Source organism: Nilaparvata lugens, chromosome 14 (genome assembly GCF_014356525.2).
Source record: "Nilaparvata lugens isolate BPH chromosome 14, ASM1435652v1, whole genome shotgun sequence".
Classification (NCBI taxonomy): Eukaryota; Metazoa; Arthropoda; class Insecta; order Hemiptera; family Delphacidae; genus Nilaparvata; species Nilaparvata lugens.
Genome location: NC_052517.1, coordinates 17917335 through 17939911, shown reverse-complemented (window position 1 = coordinate 17939911; position 22577 = coordinate 17917335). Strand labels below are relative to the sequence as shown.

General features: G+C 32.4%; 1 protein-coding gene across 1 annotated transcript in view; it reads right to left on the bottom strand.

Moving 5' to 3' along the window:
• Window positions 1–14039: 14039 nt before the first annotated feature.
• LOC111056807 (calcitonin gene-related peptide type 1 receptor-like) overlaps window positions 14040–22577 on the bottom strand; it is a gene marked incomplete in the record, with an annotated part of 81928 nt that continues 73390 nt past the window's right edge. The window contains 3 exon segments of the mRNA XM_039440983.1: window positions 14040–14496; window positions 17511–17582; window positions 21471–21551. Coding sequence (XP_039296917.1) covers window positions 14449–14496; window positions 17511–17582; window positions 21471–21551 — 201 coding nt within the window.

The window sequence follows — 22577 nt, the reverse complement described above, 5'->3', positions numbered from 1 at the left end:
TATAGCTATCAAACCATTGACGATTCATTAATATAAAATAATAATTGTAAATTGAAAATCGCTTATTATACAAATAGTTTTTATATGTTGATGAATAAACTTTAAGATAGATTTTGAATGGAATATAAATGAAACCTGTAGAGAGGTTCACGTTATAAGGTCAGTGGAAATAATATAAATAAATTTATTTCATTTAAAGAAATACAATCAAGCAATTAAAACATAAAAAGTACAAAATATCTAAAATACAATACAATAGGTCTATAAAAAATATGGAGTTCAATTCTATTGGAAATAATATTAACCTACTCAACTATGGGAAACCCCCTTTAAAGAAATACAAACAAGTAATTTCAACATAAAAAGTACAAAATATCTAAAATACAATACAATAGGTCTATAAAAAATATGGAATTTAATTCTATTGGAAATTGACCTACTCAACTATGAGAAACCCCTTCAAAGAAATACAAACAAACAATTAGAACATAAAAAGTACAAAATATCTAAAATACAATACAATATGTCTATAAAAAATATGGAATTCAATTCTATTTGAAATTAACCTACTAAACTATGGGAAACCCATGTACTAGAGTAGGTCGTAGTAGTAGTTATAAATATAATGGAAGAAACTTCTATGTTTCTTACCTTATCTGAATTTGGGAGAGGAATAGCACAAGGTTACCTTATTTCTCCTCTCCCTATCATTTTCATAATTTACTTATTGTATCACTCAATAAAGAATAAATAATTTTTCAATTCCATATAGTAGATAGCTGGGATTCAAGTCATCCTGTATATCTGTTCTCTTAATTATTGTTGACTCTTGTTAAAATTGGCTAATTATATCCCAAATATATTTAAATCCATCAAGAAAATATATCCTATGATAGTTCAATAATTGTGATAAAATATTCTGGTAGTTTTGAATCCAAATATATTTGGATTCAAATATGAACCCGAATATATTTGAATCCACAAAGAAAATAAAATATCCTTCAATAGCTTGATAATTGTGATAAAATATTCTGGTAGTTAATTATTGACTATAACAACTGGACTATATTTATTTATTTGCAAATACAACCAATTGCATTTATAAAAATGGGATTATTGGTTCAATTATATTTGAACATAACCCACACATGCAGAGTGAGAAAAGGATAGAGCTATCTGCTTTGTCGAATGACAGACAAGGATAGCAACATCAATATTAATCAGGAGCTGACTTTATAACGTGGACCGCACTATATGTTTGTTGGCTTGTTATGATATTATATCGTCCCCGTTCTGGCAAAACTCATTAACTACAAAAATGCTTATTTTCAGTAATGTATTTCAATAGGCTTAAAAAATGCAGTTCTTTGAGTAGGCAGAACTCACCAAGTCATATCTTTTATTACTATTTCTATTTTTCCACTCTATTAGATTTCACTAAGTTGCTAGACACATTTTTCTTGTCTGGCAAAATTCACCAAAGTCCTTTAGTTTTCAAGGTATCGCCTAGCAATTTTCACTAACCATCTTTAATGAGTTTTCATCCTCATGAATACAGAGTTTCATCAAGCACTATACATAAATTCACTATTCAACACTTCACTAAACATATTTCGTGAGTTTTGCTTCCCACAAACTAATTATTAATGGATAGTGATAACATTATTTAGGAAATGGTGAGCAATATTTGCTGTTTGGTAGTCAGGCAAAACTCACCAAGTGTTATGTGCTTGTAACTCAAAACTGTAGTTTTTGACTTGGTGAGTTTTGCCAGTACGGGTACGATATTACCTTGTACAATTATTGACTTATAGAAATGTTATTGCTTGTAAGAGAATTTCAATTGTGTATTGTCCATTTGTGTTTTTAGAATTTGATAGAAAAGTTTTTCTATTTGGCGATTTGTACTTAACGTAAATTTGTTACTAAATTATTGTTAATCTTGTTCAATATTTATTATGTTAATTATTGCATTTATAAAAAAATGAATTATTGTTTCTATATTCAACTTGTGATAAATTCTGCAGAATTTTTTCATTGTCAATATTATTCTATAGTGAGATTTACATTTTAGAGTCAGTTGTAATGATAGGAAGGAATTGTTGTCACTTTTCCCATCTCCTTTGATAATAGATAACTGTCATTCAAGTTATCTATATACTATAATGAAGGAAAGAACTGGCTTATTCAGGTACGGGATAGGAAAATTATGTTTGACGCATCATCACGTCTCAACTACTCAACTCATTAACTTGACATTTTGCATATAGATTCTTAATTAACCGAGGATGGTTATAGGCCTATATCAAACTCTTTAAGATTTCATTACGTCAAGTCTCCAGGTCGTCAAGTTTTAAAATAGACCCTTGCGGAGCACGGGTTACCTGCTAGTGTCATATAATATTAATTGTTGATGGTTATCTATAATTATCTCTGAAATATTTTATATTTATTCATATAGGCTATAATTCTCAATGATAAATCTTCATTAAATAATTTGACAGTTCATCATATTCCTATCAGCCTTCAAACAATCTGAAAACAATTCAGGGTTGGAAAAGGATAGAGCTATCTGCTTTGTGGAATGATAGACAAGGATAGCAACACCAATGTTGATAAAATGCTGACTTTATAATGTAAATCTCACTTTAGTTTTTCAATTAACATATTAATATAATTTACGTCCATTTATGTATCATTTTTGTATTTTCCTTCAAAAATTGAACGTTGTTAAGCTTTATATAAAAATGATTATAATTTTTTTATGTGTGTCAAAAATCATATATAAAGAGAGTCTTTCAAAGAGCAATAATTTTCTAGTGATATTTTCCTTTCTCTAAATATTATTCAATTTATTTCAAAAATTTCTAACGATTTTTTTCTCAAATTTTATGTATTGTTTTCAATCAATCATTTGAAGATTGAATTTGACTATTTTATCATTGCAATTTTATCCTGGTAAATCGTTTAAATTTTTTTCCGATTGGGCTATTAAATTTCTATTTTCATTTATGATGTAACAAGATATAAGCTTATTAATAATTGAAAAAAATATCTGTATTGGAGGATAATATATTTCTTTGAAGAATATTGTCTGGAATTTTTCTCAATTTTCCAATTAATTTTCATGCAATACAATATCTATCACAATATTCTACAAAAATGTATAATTTTAAATGCAATACAATTCTGTTAATTTCACAATTTTTATTACAATATTAATAGTTATCATCATAGAACTAGGACATTTCTATCTTCTTTTTTAAAATCTATTTAAATACTAAAATCTTTGAATAATCGATCTACACATTTTCTAGTATACTGCAAATCTACGAGAAAAAATTGAATTTAACTATTTTATCATTGTAAATTTGAATTCAAAGTTATTTATAATACACTAATTATGATACGGTTTGAGATCTGGAAAAGAGTTGAAATTTTATTTAAACCAGTTGATTGGGATTTGGAACTAGTTGACATTTTCAACTGGTTGTAATCTGTGTTAAAAGAAGCTGGAAATTTGTTATTTAATATATATTATTCATTATTGATTCAAATTGTGTAGTTATTTGATATTTTTGACCTCTTTCATCCTATACTATTGAACGAGCAATTTCTGTTTATACAGTATGTCTATATTTATGTTTATATGTCTTTATATGACCGGATGTCGTAAACGGCTTTAAAGATTCTCACGAAATTTGGAACATGCATGGTAGGTTTATGATATTAAAATTCGATTGCACAATGTTTCATCCCTGGGAAAACTCGCTGAAGGACATTAAAAGGATAATAATTATCAATCCTTGGAAAAAAAGCTGATAATTTCGTCTGTCGATAATCCTATACTATTAAACGAGCAACTTCTGTTTATATGTTTAGATGTTTAAATGTTTATATGTTTGTATTTCACCGGATCTCGAAAACGGCTCTAATGATTCTCACGAAATTTGGAACATGGTAGGTTTATAATATGAAAATTCGATTACACAATGTTTCATCCCTGGGAAAACTCGCTGAAGGACATTAAAAGGATAATAATTATCAATCCTAGGAAAAAAAAACTGATAATTCCGTCTGTCGATAATGGAAGTAAGTGAGCGAGTGCATGTGTGTGGGACTGAGACAAAATCTTGACTCAGCTGTTGAGCTATTTCAATCATTCAATCAGGTACTTAGTGTGGGTTGCACAAAAGCCAGTTAAATATTAAAATCGTGATTATTTCCAGGAGAAACAATCAGCTGTTGAACTATTTCAATCATTCAATCAGGTACTTAGTGCCTGTTGCACAAAAGCCAGTTAAATATTAAAATCGTGATTATTTCCAGGAGAAACAATCAGAGAAACCTTATTTTTAGAATGGTCTTCTCTGATTTGGTTCACGTGAAATTAATCAGGATTGAAATTTAACCGGTTTTTGTGCAACTGGGCCTTTGTGAGGGAAATTTTTGCATTCCTCTGGAAATTAATCTGAATCCACTGTGATTAGAACCTTTCTTTAAGAACTATAAATATATTATAATCTCCTTTTTCGTGATAAATTTTTTATACTTTTGTGCTCCAGAGCGAAGCTCGGACCTCGATATTGATTATTATAGTGATTTATTCACAATTGTGTATAGTAATATTATAGTCTGTGTAAAATAAGTTGAGACTTGGCTCTCCATTGGAAGAAATTACAGGGTTGCCAAATCGAGAAAAACTACTACTTTCTAAATTTCCAATTCAACATCAGAATTGGATGTGGAATATTATCCCCCGGTATCCCAGTAGTGCTAAAAAAGTTTTAGGGATGAAGGATTGAAAGGAAACTGAACTTTCTTGATGAACTTGGAAACATCGCAAAAATATAATGAATGAATGACAAATTTATTGCCATATAAAATAAATATTTCTACAAATATAAATAATCATCAAAAATACAATAGGTTTTGGCGTGACTGGAAAAAGAAGCCTTGAGCTCCAGCCAAGAGATCTAAATTTTTTTTCTTTTGAATATCACTTCTCTCAGAATCATGGGGCGTTGTATTCCGGAATAATTTTATACTAGTAGTTCTGTGAACAGTAGACCTCACGCAGTATTCTCATCGACAAGTACCTGATTGAAACTATAGACCTTATGGAAATACAACAATAGACTGGCTTCTCCACACATCTGAGTAATCACTTGTCAGCTGATTTATGATGAATAATTCTATAGTCTGATTTTTACTCTAATATTGGCGTATGAAGGAGGCTCCTTTTCCCTTTTATATTATCCTTGAAATGCAAAATTTCCAAAAACCTCGTATATACGTCGAAGCGCAGTTAAAAAAGGAACATACCTGTCAAATTCCATGAAAATCTATTACCGCGTTTCGCTGTAAATGCGCAACATATAAACATTAAGAGAAATGCCAAACCGTCGACTCGAATCTTAGACCTCACTTCGCTCGGTCAATCATCTTCGATATCCCAGTAGTGCTAAAATAGTTTCAGAGTTGAAGGATTAAGGGCCGGATTCAGAGCTCGGGATTCAGCTGAGTTCTAGACTTTAAACAGCTGGAGTCAGAAAATTGGCTTTCCAAAACGGGGCGTAGTCGTAGTCCATGTTTGAATTAAATTTCGAAAACCTAGAAAATTGAACACAAAATAAAATAATGAGAAAATAGTGTAATAAAGTTTCAGCTATTTTGAATTATTTATGAATTTTTCATTTTGTCATGGAAAAACGTTTCCAATTATAAAAATGAGGAAATAAAGATCTATTTTGCTGCAACTATTCACTGCGACTACGCCCCGTTTTGGAAAGCCAATTTTCTGACTCCAGTTGTTTAACGTCTAGAACTTAGCTAAATCCCGAGCTCCAAAACCGGCCCTTAGAGTTGAAGGATTGAAAGGAAATTAATTAATTAATTAAAATTAAACTTTTTATGAAATTGGAAACATTGCGAAAATATAATAAAATGAATAACGAATTTATTGCCAAATAAAATAAATATTTTTACAAATAAAAATAATCATAAAAAATACAATAGGTTTTGGCATGACTGGGAAAAAGAAGCCTTGAGCTCCAGCCAAGAGATCTAAATATTTTTTCTTTTGAATATCACTTCACTCAGAATCATGGGGCGTCGTAATCCGTGATAATTTTATATCAACTAAACGGTTTTTATTTTTGAGGAATGAAGATATAATAAATATTATGAGATGATACTGGAACATTATTTTATAAGAAGTCGATTTCTGTACAAATCTAATACAAAAAGTATGATATTACAACATTCGTACAAATCAGATACATAATTCAATATAGATATAATGATTCAATATAGTATGATACATGATTCATGATACATGGTTTTTCATGGTTGCATTCATGGTTGTTCAACCATGATACATGATTCAATATAGATCTAATGATTTGTGAAAGTACAAATCTCCGACTATGAGTCCAATCTCAAATAGGTTAATAGATATATATATATATATTGTATTGATAGGGAGATATGTATATATAAGTCGATATCGTATATCGTTATATATAACGGGGAGAATGTCTTCTTTCTATTGGTGTCTAGATCATTCTTATCCAACCTACAGTTATTTTTTAATTGAAGATTATGTAGGTCTATGTCGAGACATATTAAGCAGAAAACATAAAATTTTCGTCAAAAATCTCGCAGATTGTAGCAGACCTTCTACAGCATGAACGTTGAATGTATCATCCATAGTGGGTGAAAGAAATAAAATACAGAAATTCAACGTCTAATAATTATTTTTATTCTCAGACCGAACACAATTTGAAAAATAATTTAAAAAATGAACACTTTACAACATTATTTCACATCAACAATATTCTATTAATATTGATACATAATATTCCATTAATATATTTACATAAATTCCCTATTACATTTTGACAATAATAATATATTAAAAATTTGTATTATTTACAACAATAGTTTTGTGATACACACATTCAAAGAGCCGGTTTCCGAGCTCGGGATTTAGCTAAGTTCTAGACTTTAAAACAGCTGGAATCAGAAAATTGGCTTCCAAAACGGGGCGTAGTCATAGTTTCTATGATAATCTTAATTTTCTCATTTCTATAATTGGAAACGTTTTTCCTTGACGAAATGAAACATTCCTAAGTAATTCAAAATAGCTGAAGCTGTACACTATTTTCTCTTTATTTTATTTTGTGTTCAAGTTTTGGACTATAGTCTGTTTCTTTGTCCTTGAGTTGATTGTAAATGATAGATAAATAAATACATTTTCTAGTTTTTCGAAATATTTAATTTAAACTGTGGACTATGATTACGCCCCGTTTCGGAAAGCCAATTCTCTGACTCCAGCTGTTTAAAGTCTAGAACTTAGCTAAATCCCGAGCTCGGAAACCGGCCCTAAATAGGCTAATAGTATTTTTACAATAGTGAATGAAATATTCTTATCATTCCCAAAAATATTTGGGTGTTATAATCTAAAACATATGTACATCTCCCCATTACAATATTGATTTGGATTTAAAAAAAAAATACAAACTATATCTCAGTACCGGCTTTAACTGGAACTGAATTTCAAGTCAAAGTTGAAAACTTTCCCAAGTTGGCTGGTTTGACGGCTATACTTTTATAATATCCTCAATAATACCGTATTCAAATATCCACAATATCCAATAAACTGTTAAAAATCTACTATTTACAACAATGTTCATTTTTTATTCTCTCTCCAACCCTTACTAATATTTGAATTCAGATACTCCTTAATATCTTTGCATTATTTACCCAAATCTTACATATTTTCAACAATATATTTGATTACTAACTCATATCCCTAATATATCCATATTCACTACCGGCAATGATAAGTATTTTGAAAATAAATAATATCTTCAAAGAAGGAAATTGCATTTATTCAAACGCTAACTGATGGATAATTATTATTTAAACGAAAATCCTAATTAAATGTTGTAAATCACCCTGAAGACTTCTGCTACTGCAAATATTGACAACAGGGTAAACAGCTAGATGCAAATTCGATGAGCGCTACTATACAAAAATTAATCAATTCCCGGGCTGACAAATAATTTTTTTCGCCACACTGCACAGAAAGCAGCTGTTTTCCAGTTCCTACGTAGATCTGAAAGACATCGTTTGCAGACGACTCTCGTCTGACGTCAGAACAGGTTTCTTTCCGGCCTAGGCCCCAAAAGAGTACCCTTTCCAGCCGCTAACATGGAACTAAGAAAGGTGATCAAAAAACTTTTCATTATTTGTGTTCATTATTCAATAATTAAAACATTTATAATAATATCATCTTATTGTCATTTAAAAGAATAAAAAGTATAAACTCAACCTCCCACATAGTAATTGAACATCATCTTTTAGGTTTTTTAGACAAATCAGAATAAAAAATAAAAAATACTTGGACAATTTCCTGATATTCAGATTACCTCAGATTTGCTAGAGCTATCACCTTCCACTTCTGCTTTCGGAAGTGCTTAGTAAACAACTTGAAATAAGTAAACTCTTCATTTGTAGAGCTAATCAAATAAAATTGAACATGACTTTCTACTAGTAACGGATCAACAACATTTGGTATTTATGAATGAATCCATGACAACAAAAACATATGGTTTATCATATCATTCTACCCGGCTAGATTTTCGTGTTATCTTAGGGGCAAGATGACGGAGCGACACAGTGGACTCTTGTCCATCAGGGCGACGAATGTGAGCATACTCTGGGTTTGCCTCAATCAATTCAACTTCTTCTACTGATGAATCTTGCTTTGAATTTCGGTTCATTTTCTTCAGCCAAACTGGTCCTGGGCTCATTAGCCAAGATGGTAGTGACTGTCCATTTGTTGAGGATCTCATGTGTAGGAACATTCGTTCATGAGGGGTGCAATTTGTTGTAGTACACAAAAGAGATCGAATAGAGTGAAGTGCATCAGGCAACACTTCCTCCCATCGATTTGAATCAAGTCCTCGTGATCTTAGAGCTAGTGTTATTGCTTTCCATATAATTCCATTATATCGCTCTACTTGACCATTCCCTCTCGGATTGTAAGGCGTTGATCTACTAGTTGCTATCCCTTTTGAGCTAAGAAAGCTCTTCAACTCAGTTGACATGAAGGATGTTCCTCTGTCTGTGTGAATATAGCTTGGAAGGCCAAACATTGATATTAATGAGACCAGGCAATTTATGACTGTTCTCGCAGTCATGTCTGGACAAGGAAATACAAAAGGGAATCTTGAGTACTCATCAACCATCACCAGTAGGTATTTATTTCTTGTTTTTGATTGTACGGGTCCTTTGAAGTCCATATTAATTCGTTCAAAAGGTTTTGTTGCCTTTATGAGATTTCCTTTTGTCTTCATATACTGTGGTTTTATTTCAGAGCAAATTGCACAATTGGAGCAAATTTTCCTTACATCATCTACAGTATAGGGGAGATTTTTCATTCTGAGCCAGTGGTAGAAACGAGTTACACCAGGGTGACAAAGTTCATCATGGTATTTTGCCAAAGCTGAGTTCAATGTTGAACAACCAGCTGTAATACATATACGAGAGAGTGCATCAGCTGGTGCATTTTCTTTTCCAGGTCTGTAGACTATGTTGAATTTGTATTCAGATAATTCTAGGCGCCACCTTTGTATCTTTTCATTTTTTATTTTTCTATTGTGTTGAGTGCCAAACATGAATGTGACTGATTTTTGGTCAGTGATCAAAGTGAATTGTTTTCGTAGTAAATAGTGTCTCCATTTTCTTATAGACTCCACAATGGCATAGGCTTCTTTCTCAACAGCTGAATGCCTGGTTTCACTTTGGGACAAAGTTCGTGAGAAAAAGGCTACTGGTCGAGAATTTTGTGTTAATGTTGCACCAATTGCAAAGTCTGATGCATCTGTCTCAATTATGAATGGTACATTTTCATCAACAAAGAGCAGTACCGCGGAAGCAATTTCATTTTTCAAAAATTCCAAAGTTTCCATCTGATCTTGAGATAGAGGGAATTTCTGTATGTGAACAAGGGGGTGAATCTTTTGAGAAAAGTTTTTAATCCATCGGGAGTAATGAGCCAGTAATCCCATGAGTCGTTTCATTTCTTTAGCATTTCTTGGGGGTGGAAAGTTCATGAGTGGTGCAAGGCGTTCTGGGTCAGGTTTAATTTCTCCATGTTTTATCTCATACCCAAGGAACTTCAATGATTTTTTTGAAAATTTACATTTTTCTTCATTTATAGTCAAGCCATACAATTCAATTACTTGTTGAAATTTCTTAAGATTTCTGTCATGTTCTTCTTGATCTGAACCGCAAATGACAACATCATCCAAATAGGCAAAGCAGTCGTTCAAATTCTCTCTTTCTATAAGTCCGTTTATTGTACGTTGGAAGGCAGCTACTCCATTGGTTACTCCGAATGGTATTCGTTTGAATTGATAAAGTTTTCGGCCTACTTCAAAGGCAGTGTAATGTCGTTCATTCTCAAGAATCGGTATTTGATGGTAAGCTGACTTGAAATCTACAGTACTAAAAATGTTGTACTTGGCAATTGTGTTTACAAGATCTTCGATCAATGGGAGAGGGTATGCGTCTAAATTTGTGAATTTATTAATAGTCTGTGAATAGTCTATGACCATTCGTTTCTTCTGTCCATGGTTACAATGAAAGGCTGGGCACGCCAACTGGACTGGCTTTCCTCAATTATTCCTTCTGTAAGGAGGCGATTGACCTCATTCTTCATGAATTCATAGTCATCTTGTGGGTGTCTTCTGGATCGGGTAGTTATTGGGTGGCAATCGGGAGTCAAGTCATTGAAAAGGGAGCATGGTTTTATCATGGCCTCCACCAAGAGGCAATCTTTCAAGGGTGGTGTGGTTGTAGAATTATTATCTATTACAAGAGGCTGTTTATTACCATTGAATGCTAAACTTATTGTAGAGTGATTCATCAAAAAATCGTGACCAAGTATCACATTGCAACAGCATTCTTTTAATACCAAGAGTTTAATATTGTTGTATTCATTTCCTTTGTACACAATATTGCTATAAACACATGCTTTTGTAGCGGTGTTATGTTGAACAGATGCAAATCTTATAAAACAAGAATCTGATGCAGTTTTAAATTTATTTGTTTTTGCAAATTTTTCATCAATAAAACTGGCAACACTTCCGGTATCAATAAGAGCTGGTGCATTTATTCCATTCACCGAAACAATAATTGTAGCTTTAGAAAGATTACTGGCTATACCAGCTGCAGTAATAGTTGACGTAGTTAGTTTTTCTTTGAGCGTTTTACTTTTACACACATGGGAAAAGTGTCCAATTCGGGAACATTTATGACAAGTCTTTCCTATTGCAGGACATTCTTGAGAATTTGAGTGTTTTTTATATCCGCAACGTTGGCATTGAACGGATTTCTCTACAATTGCCTGTCGATTTTTGTCGATTTTACTTTTACACACATGGGAAAAGTGTCCAATTCGGGAACATCTATGACAAGTCTTTCCTATTGCAGGACATTCTTGAGAATTTGAGTGTTTTTTATATCCGCAACGTTGGCATTGAACGGATTTCTCTACATTGCCTGTCGATTTTGGGTTACAGAATTAACATCTGAGAAAGATTCACTCAAGCTTATGTTTTTATTTTCTTCAACAGAGTTTGTATAACAAGTACTTTTAAAGGAGTCGGCATATGTTTTTGCGGATTCAAGAACACGTGCTTGGGAAACGGTTTCTTGTAGACTCAAATCTCCTTGTTGAAAAAGTTTCTCTTTAATTTCAATAGAACATAACCCTGAAACAAGAGCATCTCTAATATGCTCGTTTTTGTTTTCTTCGGCTGACACTCTAGTGAAGTTACATGATAAGCTTAATCTTTTTAGTTCAGAATAGTAGTGATCAATGGACTCACCTATTTGATGTTTTGCATTAGCAAGGCAGTATCGTGCATAAATTTCGTTCTTTGGTTTAACGAACATATCTTCCAACATGGATATAGTTTCTTCATATGAAGTATAGCTTTCCACAATTTCGTATAAAGCAGGTGATAAGAAGTTTACCAATATTTTCATTTTGTCTTTGGTTGTCGTTCCTTCTAAGAAATTTTCAAACGTCTTTTTCCAATGTTTCCACTCTCTCTCTGCCGTAGGCGAATCTGGGTCGATAGATAATTCCTTTGGCTTGAGAAACTTGTCAATATGTGATTCCATCTTATATTCTTCGTAGTTACGGTTTTCAATCGTTTTTGTCTTTTTCTTTGTCGGCATTTTATTTTGATTAAATTGAAATAAGTAAACTCTTCATTTGTAGAGCTAATCAAATAAAATTGAACATGACTTTCTACTAGTAACGGATCAACAACATTTGGTATTTATGAATGAATCCATGACAACGAAAACATATGGTTTATCATATCACAACTATTCTCATTTTTATTGTTTATTTTTGTGTGTGGCGAAAAATAGCGTTCGCACCACGGGCAAAAATGTTTTTCCGGCTCTCAATCTTTTCTAGTCCTCGGCCTACGGCCTCGAACTGGAAAACCGATTTCGAGCCGGAAAAATCTCATTTTCTGCTCTAGGTGCGAAATATAATATTTTAGTACCTCTAATGGAATTTTCATCTAGCTGTAGACCCTGTTGTCAATATTTGCAGTAGCAGATGTCTTCGGGGTGATTTACAGGATTTAATTGAGATTTTCGTTCAATAATAATTATCTTCAAAGAATTCATTCATAATCTCAATTAATTTTCTGAATAATTGATAGAATATTAAGTGTTTGGTCTGAGCTACTCGGGGAAGAAAGTGAATAAACGTTTTTGAAAGAGGGTACCGGTACTTAGATTTGATATTCCTTGGTAGAATATTTATGAATTTATGTTATGGAATTTCTCCATAAAAATTCGTATGGCTTTTGTTGATGGGGAGTCCCTTGCGGGAAGGTCCCACCGCCTGAATATATAATTTAAGCCATCAATGGGCCTTACGACTGTCATACTTCAGCCGGGACCGACAGTTTAACGTGCCCATCCGATAACACGGGAGTGACCTGGTTAAAAAACTTCTGGTAATGAGAGGGATTGAACCCGGGATCTCTATGCTGCTACGCAAGCACTCTATCGACTAGACCACGGATCACTCCATGTAATTCAGAAATCGCAAGAAACTCTGTTCTATCAAAGTAAAGTTGACAATTCAATAAAACAGAGTAAAACGGTTTAAATTCTGAATTACATTTCCTTGTGAGATATTTCATATACTTTCCTATCCCCACAGAAGTAGAAGGTACCGGATTCGATTCCTGGGCTGGCAAATCATTTTTGGATAGTAGCCTAGCTATCATCGAAATTTCATCTAGCTGTTCACCCTGTTGTCAATATTTGCACTAGCAGAAGTCTTCGGGGTGATTTACATTTGGATTTTCGTGTACTATAGTAATTACCCACAGAAGTATATGGTTAGAATGTATTTACATTTTAAATAATATCAACTTAGGCTACTCAGCACATCGATATATTATTTTTCAATTATCATACTATAGCCTACTACACAGAACACATCGGCTAAAACAATAATTTACTGGCCCAGTTGCACAAAAGCCTGTTAAATTTTAATCATGATTAAATGCCACAAGAACCAATCAGAGAAAGCTTATTCTTGAGAAAAAAAGCTATCTCAGATTGGTTCCCGGGGGATTTAATCATGGTTAAATTTAACAAATGCCACGAGAACCAATCAGAGAAGGCTTTTTGAGAAAGAGAAGGTTTATCAGATTGGTTACCGGGGGATTTAACCACGGTTAAATTTAACAAATGCCAGGAGAACCAATAAGAGAAGCCTCATTCTCTTCAAAAAAATTTTCTCTATTTATAAAATAGAATTATAATACCCTTTTTTGAAGTTAATAAAATAATAGATTGTAAATATACATTAATATTTTATTAATTTCAAAAAAGTGTAATATACTTCTACAAAATACTATAGTTCTCATAATTCTATGAAATGGAATTATAATACCCTTTTTGAAATTTCAAATCAAATCATTTATTTGCCATACAATTAATATATATTCAAAACATAATAAAATAAAATACATAATTTTATAATCAAAAGTATAAAATAATAAAATAAAAAATAATAAAATTGATTGAATAGTAGATTAAAAATACATCAATATTTTATCGATTTCAAAAAAGGAACTATAATAATATTCTATAAAAAATAAGAATAACTAGCCCTAAATTCAAAAAAATTAAGAAGCTTTCTATAATTGGTTCACGTGACATTCAATCACGGTTAAAATTTAACTGACCTCTGTGCAACCGAGTCACTGTATTTCACATCGACTTGTATGACAATATAATTGTAGGATACTTAACAAGTGATAATAGACTAGTAGCTTAACAAACAACAACTGTACAATTTGAAGATTTTTTCAAAATATTTTGAAGACGAAGTTAAACGTTATCTTCCCCTGTGTTGGGGCACGCGGTTGAACGTACAAACTGCAAAAAAAAAACAATTTTTATTAATCTCCAAAATATTATTGTAAATATACCATAGAGTAGAAGAAATGTTCAGTGTATGATGATAATAATTTATTATAAATTATAAAATTATAGTGAGGTCCACGTTATAATGACAGTGAAGAAAGATAGGAGAGCAATGTTGCCGAGCCTCTGAATTGTCAATGCCTTCTATTGACGGTAGCTGATACAGGTTTATTGATGTAATATTAACGGTTCATTCTCGTTTGAAATAATCAATTAATTATATTTTATTAACCAAGAAATTATATTTTTCAATAATTCCATAATAAGGATGGAATATTCTATTGATTATCGATTCTACATAGTTAAAAGACAATCTGGCAACAGAGCAAAGCGAGAAAGAGATAGCGCTATCCGCTTTGTTGAATGATAGACAAGGATAGCAATACCATTGCTAATCAAACACTGCCATTATAACGTGGACCTCACTATAGTATCACCCCTTTTAAATTCAGTGATCAATCATGAAAATATAGTATATTTTTTCAAGTATTCTATATTTTTGAGATAGAATTGATATTTATTAAAAAGAATCAACAATTGATATCAGATGAGATAGAGGGGATGACTTGAATCACAGCTATCTACTATAGAAGGCGGTGGTAACAGAATCGACAACTATGCAGTCTTATCATTTCCACTGACTCTATAACATGTGAATACAACTACATAAATGATGTATTTATTTATTTATTTACAACAATGACGTAGCTGGAATGAACAAATAATATAATTTTATTACACAGAATCTCTAGCATTAAAACTCTCCCATTTTCGTTGATTGTTATTTAGGGCCGGTTTCCGAGCTCGGGATTTAGCCAAGTTCTATACTTTAAACAGCTGGAGTCAGAAAATTGGCTTTCCGAAACGGGGCCTAGTCACAGTCCACGTTCAAATAAAGTTTCAAAAAACTAGGAAATTGAACACAAAATAAAATAAAGAAAAAATAGTGTAAAGTCTCAGCTGTTTTGAATTATTGACCGAGCGAAGTGAGGTCTAAGATTCAAGTCGATGGTTATGCATTTCTCTTTATTTATGTTTATGTTCATGTTCCACATTTACGGCGAAACGCAGCAATCGATTTTCATGAAATTTGACAGGTATGTTCTTTATATTAGAGTTAAAATCAGACAATAGAATTATTCATCATAAATCAGCTGTCGAGTGAATTATAAATTGCATGCAATGACGCATGCAATTCAATAACACAATGTATAACTTATTGAAAACACAGTTGTTGTGTGGACTATTAATTGCATGCAGTGAGGCAACTTTTCTCTGCTTTCAACTCAGTAAGCTTTTGATGATAGCAGCTTAGCTGTTTATACACCGATATCTCGCCGACACGACAGGACAGGACAGAATTTACTCTGATGGACAGTATTATTAGAGGAGACTGTGGTTTATAACTAGGCGCGAGGTCTTCTGTTCACAGAACTACTAGTTATCAAGGAATGTTTCATTCCTTCAAGGAAAAACGTTTCCAATTATTAATGAGAAAATAAAGATGCTGAGATCATAAAAACTGCGACCGTGCCACATTTCGAAAAGTCAATTTTCTGACCCCAGCTGTTTAAAGTCTAGAACTTAGCTGAATCCCGAGCTCGGAAACCGGCCTTAAACTATTCAGAGCCCAAAAACTACACCAACTATTCATGAACATCAAACCATATTATTTATAGTGATATTTACGTTATGAAGTCAGCACCTGATTAACATTGATTTATATAGAGGCTACTATGTCTGTCATTGGACAAAGGTACAACCATAGAGAAACAATAGCGTAAGTAGATATCCCATGTTATAGGGCGTTTATGTCGCAACTTTTACTGTTATCTCAAGCCGATTACTATAGATTATTGTATATTTTTACTGTTTTGACCGGATAAGAGTGTATGAACGGCACAATATGAGAGACTACCAGCGTCATAAAGCTTCACCGAAAAGAACTACGTGGTCTATCGGCTTGAGATAACAGTAAAAGTTGCAACATAAACGCCCTATAACATGGGATATCTACTTACGCTATTGTTTCTCTATGATACAACTATACTTTTGTATACTTTCCATCTTTTTATTGTTGGCAAATTCTGCTTTGTGGAATGATAGACAAGGATAGCAACACCAATGTTAATCAAATACTGCCATTATAACGTGGACCTCTATACAGTGATTCTATAAATAAATCTATCTAGTACCCCTGTAGTTGGGCCCGCCACTAAGTGGACCCACGCCAATCCACGAAAAGCAACCCACGCCGTGGGATGTTCTTCACCGCGCGAAGTGAGGTCTAAGATTCAAGTCGACGGTTTGGCATTTCTCTTAATGTTTAAATGTTTAAATGTTTAAATGTTTAAATGTTTAAATGTTTAAATGTTCAAATGTTTAAATGTTCAAATGTTTATATGTTGCGCATTTACGGCGAAACGCGGTAATAAATTTCCATGAAATTCGACAGGTATGTTCCTTTTTTAATTGCGCGTCGACGTATATACAAGGTTTTTGGAAATTTTGCATTTCAAGGATAATATAAAAGGAAAAAGGAGCCTCCTTCATACGCCAATATTGATGTGAAAATCAGACTATAGAATCATTCATCATAAATCAGCTGATAAGTGATTACACAGATGTGTGGAGAAGCCAGTCTATTGCTGTATTTCCATAAGGTCTATAGTTTCAATCAGGTACTTGTGGATGAGAATACCGCGTGAGGTCTACTGTTCACACAACTACTAGTGTAAACCATTGCTAGGCTTCTCCAGACATCTGTGTAATACATGCAATGAATAATCCACTTGTCAGCTGATTGATTATGAATAATTGATAATTCTTCTATAGCAATGGTTTACAAAACATCCCACGGCGTGGGTTGCTTTTCGTGGATTAGCGTGGGTCTACTTTGCGGCGGGCCGAAATGAATGAAAAATGGAAAATATATTTTACAACAGTTTATATGATAATAGACTCACAAGCAAACGTTTATTGTCATGGTTTTGAGAATGATTCATGCTGGGATCCATGCCATTCCAAGAACGCTTTTTCTAAAATACACACAAGCAGAAATTTTCAAAAAAACACACAAAAATTCATAGAATCAAAAAAAAAAAAAATAGAAAAATCAATAAAATTGAGTAACTTACACATAATTATTATTAAACGAAAATCCCAATTAAATGCTATAAATCACCCCGAAGACTTCTGCTACTGCAAATATTGACAACAGGGTAAACAGCTATAGTGAGGTCCACGTTATAATGGCAGTGTTTGATTAGCAATGTATTGCAGTCCTTGTCTATCATTCAACAAATCGGTTAGCGCTATCTCTTTCTCGCTTTGCTCTGTTGCCAGATCGTCTTTTAACAATGTAGATTTATATTAACAAAATATTTCATCTTAATTATAAAAACTCATTATGAAATTATTGAAAAATATAATTTCTTGCTTAATAAAATATAATTGATTATTAATTTAAACGAGAATGAAAAGTTAATATTACATCAATAAACCTGTAACAGCTACCGTTTATAGAAGGCATTGGCAAGACAGAGGATCGGCAGCATTGTTCTCCTGTTCTCCTATCTTCCTCCACTGCCGCTATTATGTGGACTTCACTATAGGTGGAAATTCAATTGGGATTTTCGTTTAATAATTATTCATTAACATTTAAACAAATGCAATTTCCAATTTATCTCCATCTAACTTACACATAGTTTCAGCATTCCTTGTAAAAAATAACATTAATACGTCCCATTCAATCAAAGCAGAAAAAGTTTTGATATACGATAAACTAGTGACCCCCTGGGTTGGATAACTCGCTCAAGAACTGTTGTATTGTAATCTTTGTAACCAGCAACTTTAAATTATATACAGAGTTGATTGAACTTATAAAACAGGTAAATATTCCTTTCACAAGAATAATTCGACAGTAGGCTAATAGAAAAAATCTGGTGTGGCGCACTCACACAACTTTCCTTGCCGTTATGAAAATTGATCACCTGACACTAGTGTTCACGCGCATCTCAAGTCTACTATTCAAAGATCTGAGCTGGCTGGTGACAGGACAATAACGCTGGAGACACACGAGGTCTGCTATCTCTTCATAGTGAATCATTTAATAGAATCAACAGTTGCAAATAGTTTGCAATTGAATAATCATATTTTCTCGAATTTCGAGCTTATTCTCAATTTTAGGTGAAAATGTTACTGAACATTTATTTTGTAAATTTTCATGTTTAGTCGTCTCCACTTAAATTTTTTTGTTTAAATTGTATCTGATGCCTGATAATTGGGAATCTAAAATCAAAGTTTGCATAGATGAGGATTTTTACCTGAAATTTTTACAGATATGAGACTTGTGTCATTTGATAGAGCTTATCAATGACTATATTGGGTATAAATTCGATCGAAATCGTTGGAGCAAATTTATAGAAATTTAGAAATTGGGGTACCTTAATTTTTTTCGGAAAGCAATACTTTCCTTAGTGATAGGGCGAGGAAAGTAAAAATATAATTAGGCTAAATAAATGTAACTAAAACACATACAAATAAAAATTTAAATCTTAAGGTGCGTACAGATTTACGCGCCGCGAACATGAGCAATTCACTTTCGATCAGCTGATGCCAAGCTTTTTATATCTATATCTTACCGTTTCTGTAAAAATACAGATATAGTCAGCTGAATAAAAGTGAATTGCTCATGTTCGCGGCGCGTATGTCTGTACGCACCTTTAGTACCCTATTAAATATTTCTGTCACAACATGTCTTGGACAGGACATTAAAGCCACTTTCAAGTGATTCGAAAATAAATAAATACTGCTGGAAGATTTTTCTTTTAAAGGTTTCCTGAGATTTATATTTTTATTTATATTAAAAGTTGCCCTAAAGAGAAAAGACGAACAAATATTATTGGAGAGATTATCCATCCCATAAAAATACTTCGCTCACATGGATTTTAAAGTTTTAAAAAAATAAAGGGTACTACAAGATCTTTATATTGTTTTTAACAATTTATTGGAGAGAATATGACCATAGAGAAACAATAGCGTAAGTAGATATCCCATGGTATAGGGCGTTTATGTCGCAACTTTTACTGTTATCTCAAGCCGATAGTTCATGTAATTCTTTCCCGTGAAGCTTTATGACGCTGGTAGTCTCTCATATTGTGCCGTACATACACTTTACCCGGTCAAAACAGTAAAAATCAACAATAATCGGCTATGAGAGACTTCTCATAGTTTATGTTATATGCTTGAGATCAAGCCGATTATTGTTGATTTTTACTGTTTTGACCGGGTAAAGTGTATGAACGGCACAATATGAGAGACTACCAGCGTCATAAAGCTTCACGGGAAAGAATTACATGAAATATCGGCTTGAGATAACAGTGAAAGTTGCGACATAAACGCCATATACCATGGGATATCTACTTACGCTATTGTTTCTCTATGATATAACTCAGTCAGCATTTTTTTGAATGGGGAGCATAGATGTTATTTATAAGGAATACTGACAGTTTAGAATGAACCTCACTAAATAAATTATTATTCAAACCAAAATATTATAAACCATACGGTACATAAAAAATAAATGGAAATGGTAGACCGAGTAGAAGATTGTTTCAAAAATGATATAAACACCAACATTCAAAGCACAATACAAACAAAACAGACAAGCTATACACAACAAAAACATATAATATAACAAAGAATATACGTGCTCAACACATAAAGCATGAAATAAATCTACAACCAATGAATAATGTGATAGTTCACAAAATGAAATAAATCTACAAACCAATGAATAATGTGATAGATCACACAATTCGTGCATAACAGATAATAAATCATGATATACAAATAAACACAAATCCGTGAAAAACCAATGTATAAAAACACTTCATTTGAATGGGCTACTCTTGTACAAATCAATAAAAAAAATATAAAAACTTGTAGTATTCTTTATTATTGAAAACTTGAAAATATTTCAATGACTAGCTTCGTAATTTTCAACTTGACCCAAGTTATGGTCGAACCTAGTCGTAGAAATATGTTTTGAAGTTTTTAATAATAAAAGGGTACTAAAAGTTTTTATATTGTTTTTATTAACCAATTAATAATATGATAGATCACAAAATTCGTGCATAACAGATGATGAATCATAATATACAAATAAACACACAATCTACTTTCTACTCGTGATATTTTTCCAAGGTTTTCCGATTTGTATATCATTAAGCTATCAAAATGAAAAAGTTTTCTCAGGAAAACATTTTTTTTCGATCATAACTTTTTGAAGTTTGAGCGCCTAAAGTTTGAATTTTTGGGACAGAACATTTCAAATTAGGTAAAATATAAATCCATGAGTTTTAGAAGATGGATTCTTCATGGTATTGTTGATCTATTGGAACAAAAATTTTCTGAAAATATCAATTTTTAAGATAGTTATCCAATTTACTAAAAATAACCAAAAATAACTTTTAGTTGAGTTATTTTTGGTTATTTCTGGTAAATTGAATAACTTTTCCAAAAATTTATATTTTCAGAAAATTTTTGTTTTACTAGATCAACAATACCATGAAGAATCCATCCTCTAAATCTCATGGATTTATATCGTACCGAATTTGAAATGTTCTGTCCCAAAAATTCAAACTTCATTCGCTCATATCTCAAAAATTAATGATCGGAAATAAAATGTTTTCCTGAGAAAACTTTTTCATTTTGATAGCTTGATGATATACAAATCGAAAAACTTTGAAAAGTATCATGAGTAGAAAGTTTATTTTTAGCCTTTGCACAGCCTTAAAAAATTGAAGGCCTATTATAAATTAGTATGAAAAATGAATGGAAAAAGGATTAAATGAAATAAAAATCAAAGATAATTTTAGAAAATTTGGAGAAGCTAGAAATCAATAATTCCTAACCTTACATACCGAAACGGTTGTGGCAGTGTAGGAATTGGCTCTAGGTCTGAACATTATATACTGCCATCTCCTCCTTATCTGAGCTATTACCTGTTTTAACAAAATAAAACTAATTAATTAAAGATGGAAAGAGGAATACAACATTATATTTATATTCATATATACTACAGGAAAGAACTGGCTTATACACGTAGGTAGGGGATAGGAAAATTATGTTCGACGCGCATCATCACGTCTCTGATTAACTTGAAATTTTGCATATCGATTCTCAATTATAAAAATCCGCCATTTTGAATCCGACTTCATTTTTTCGAGAGAAAATGAATGGTGAACACCGCACATCGATATCTTAAACCGTTCAAGAGTTATTATCTCATTCAAAAATACTAAACAATCATTCCAGTATCGTCAGTACGTCAAGTTTTCAGTTTGTTCAAGTTTTAAAATATACCTTCTCGCGTTTATTGACCGAACGCAGTGAGGTCTATGTTTTGACTCGGATTTTCTTTTGTTTGTCTGTATGTAACGCGATTACGGCCAAACGCGTTGATAGAATTCTATGAGATTTGGCAGGAATATTCCTTTTTTAATTGCGCGTCGATTTATACACAAGTGATTACACAGATGTGTGGAGAAGCCAGTCTATTGCTGTATTTCCATAAGGTCTATAGTTTCAATCAGGTACTTGTGGATAAGAATACTGCGTGAGGTCTACTGTTCACAGAACTACTGGTATGAAAGGAAGAGGAATTTCTTCCATACTCCGATATCACTATATATATAATCTAATCTGTAGATAGGATTGATCAGACTATAGACGAATTATTGATAATCAATCAGCTGACAAGTGGATTATTCATTGCATGCATTACACAGATGTCTGGACAAGCCTGTAAACAGGTCACACCAGATACTTGTGGATGAGAAAACTGCGTGAGGTCTACTGTTCACAAAACTACTAATATGGATTACCACGGGTTACCTGCTAGTATGAAAATGAATTCTGCAGCCTATTTGTCTAACCTAGATTATATTTGTCTCTGCTATAAGTTAGAATATGAAGTTTATCTGTTTCAAGAATATTGAATGCCCATGGAGTGAGTATTTCAAGAATAT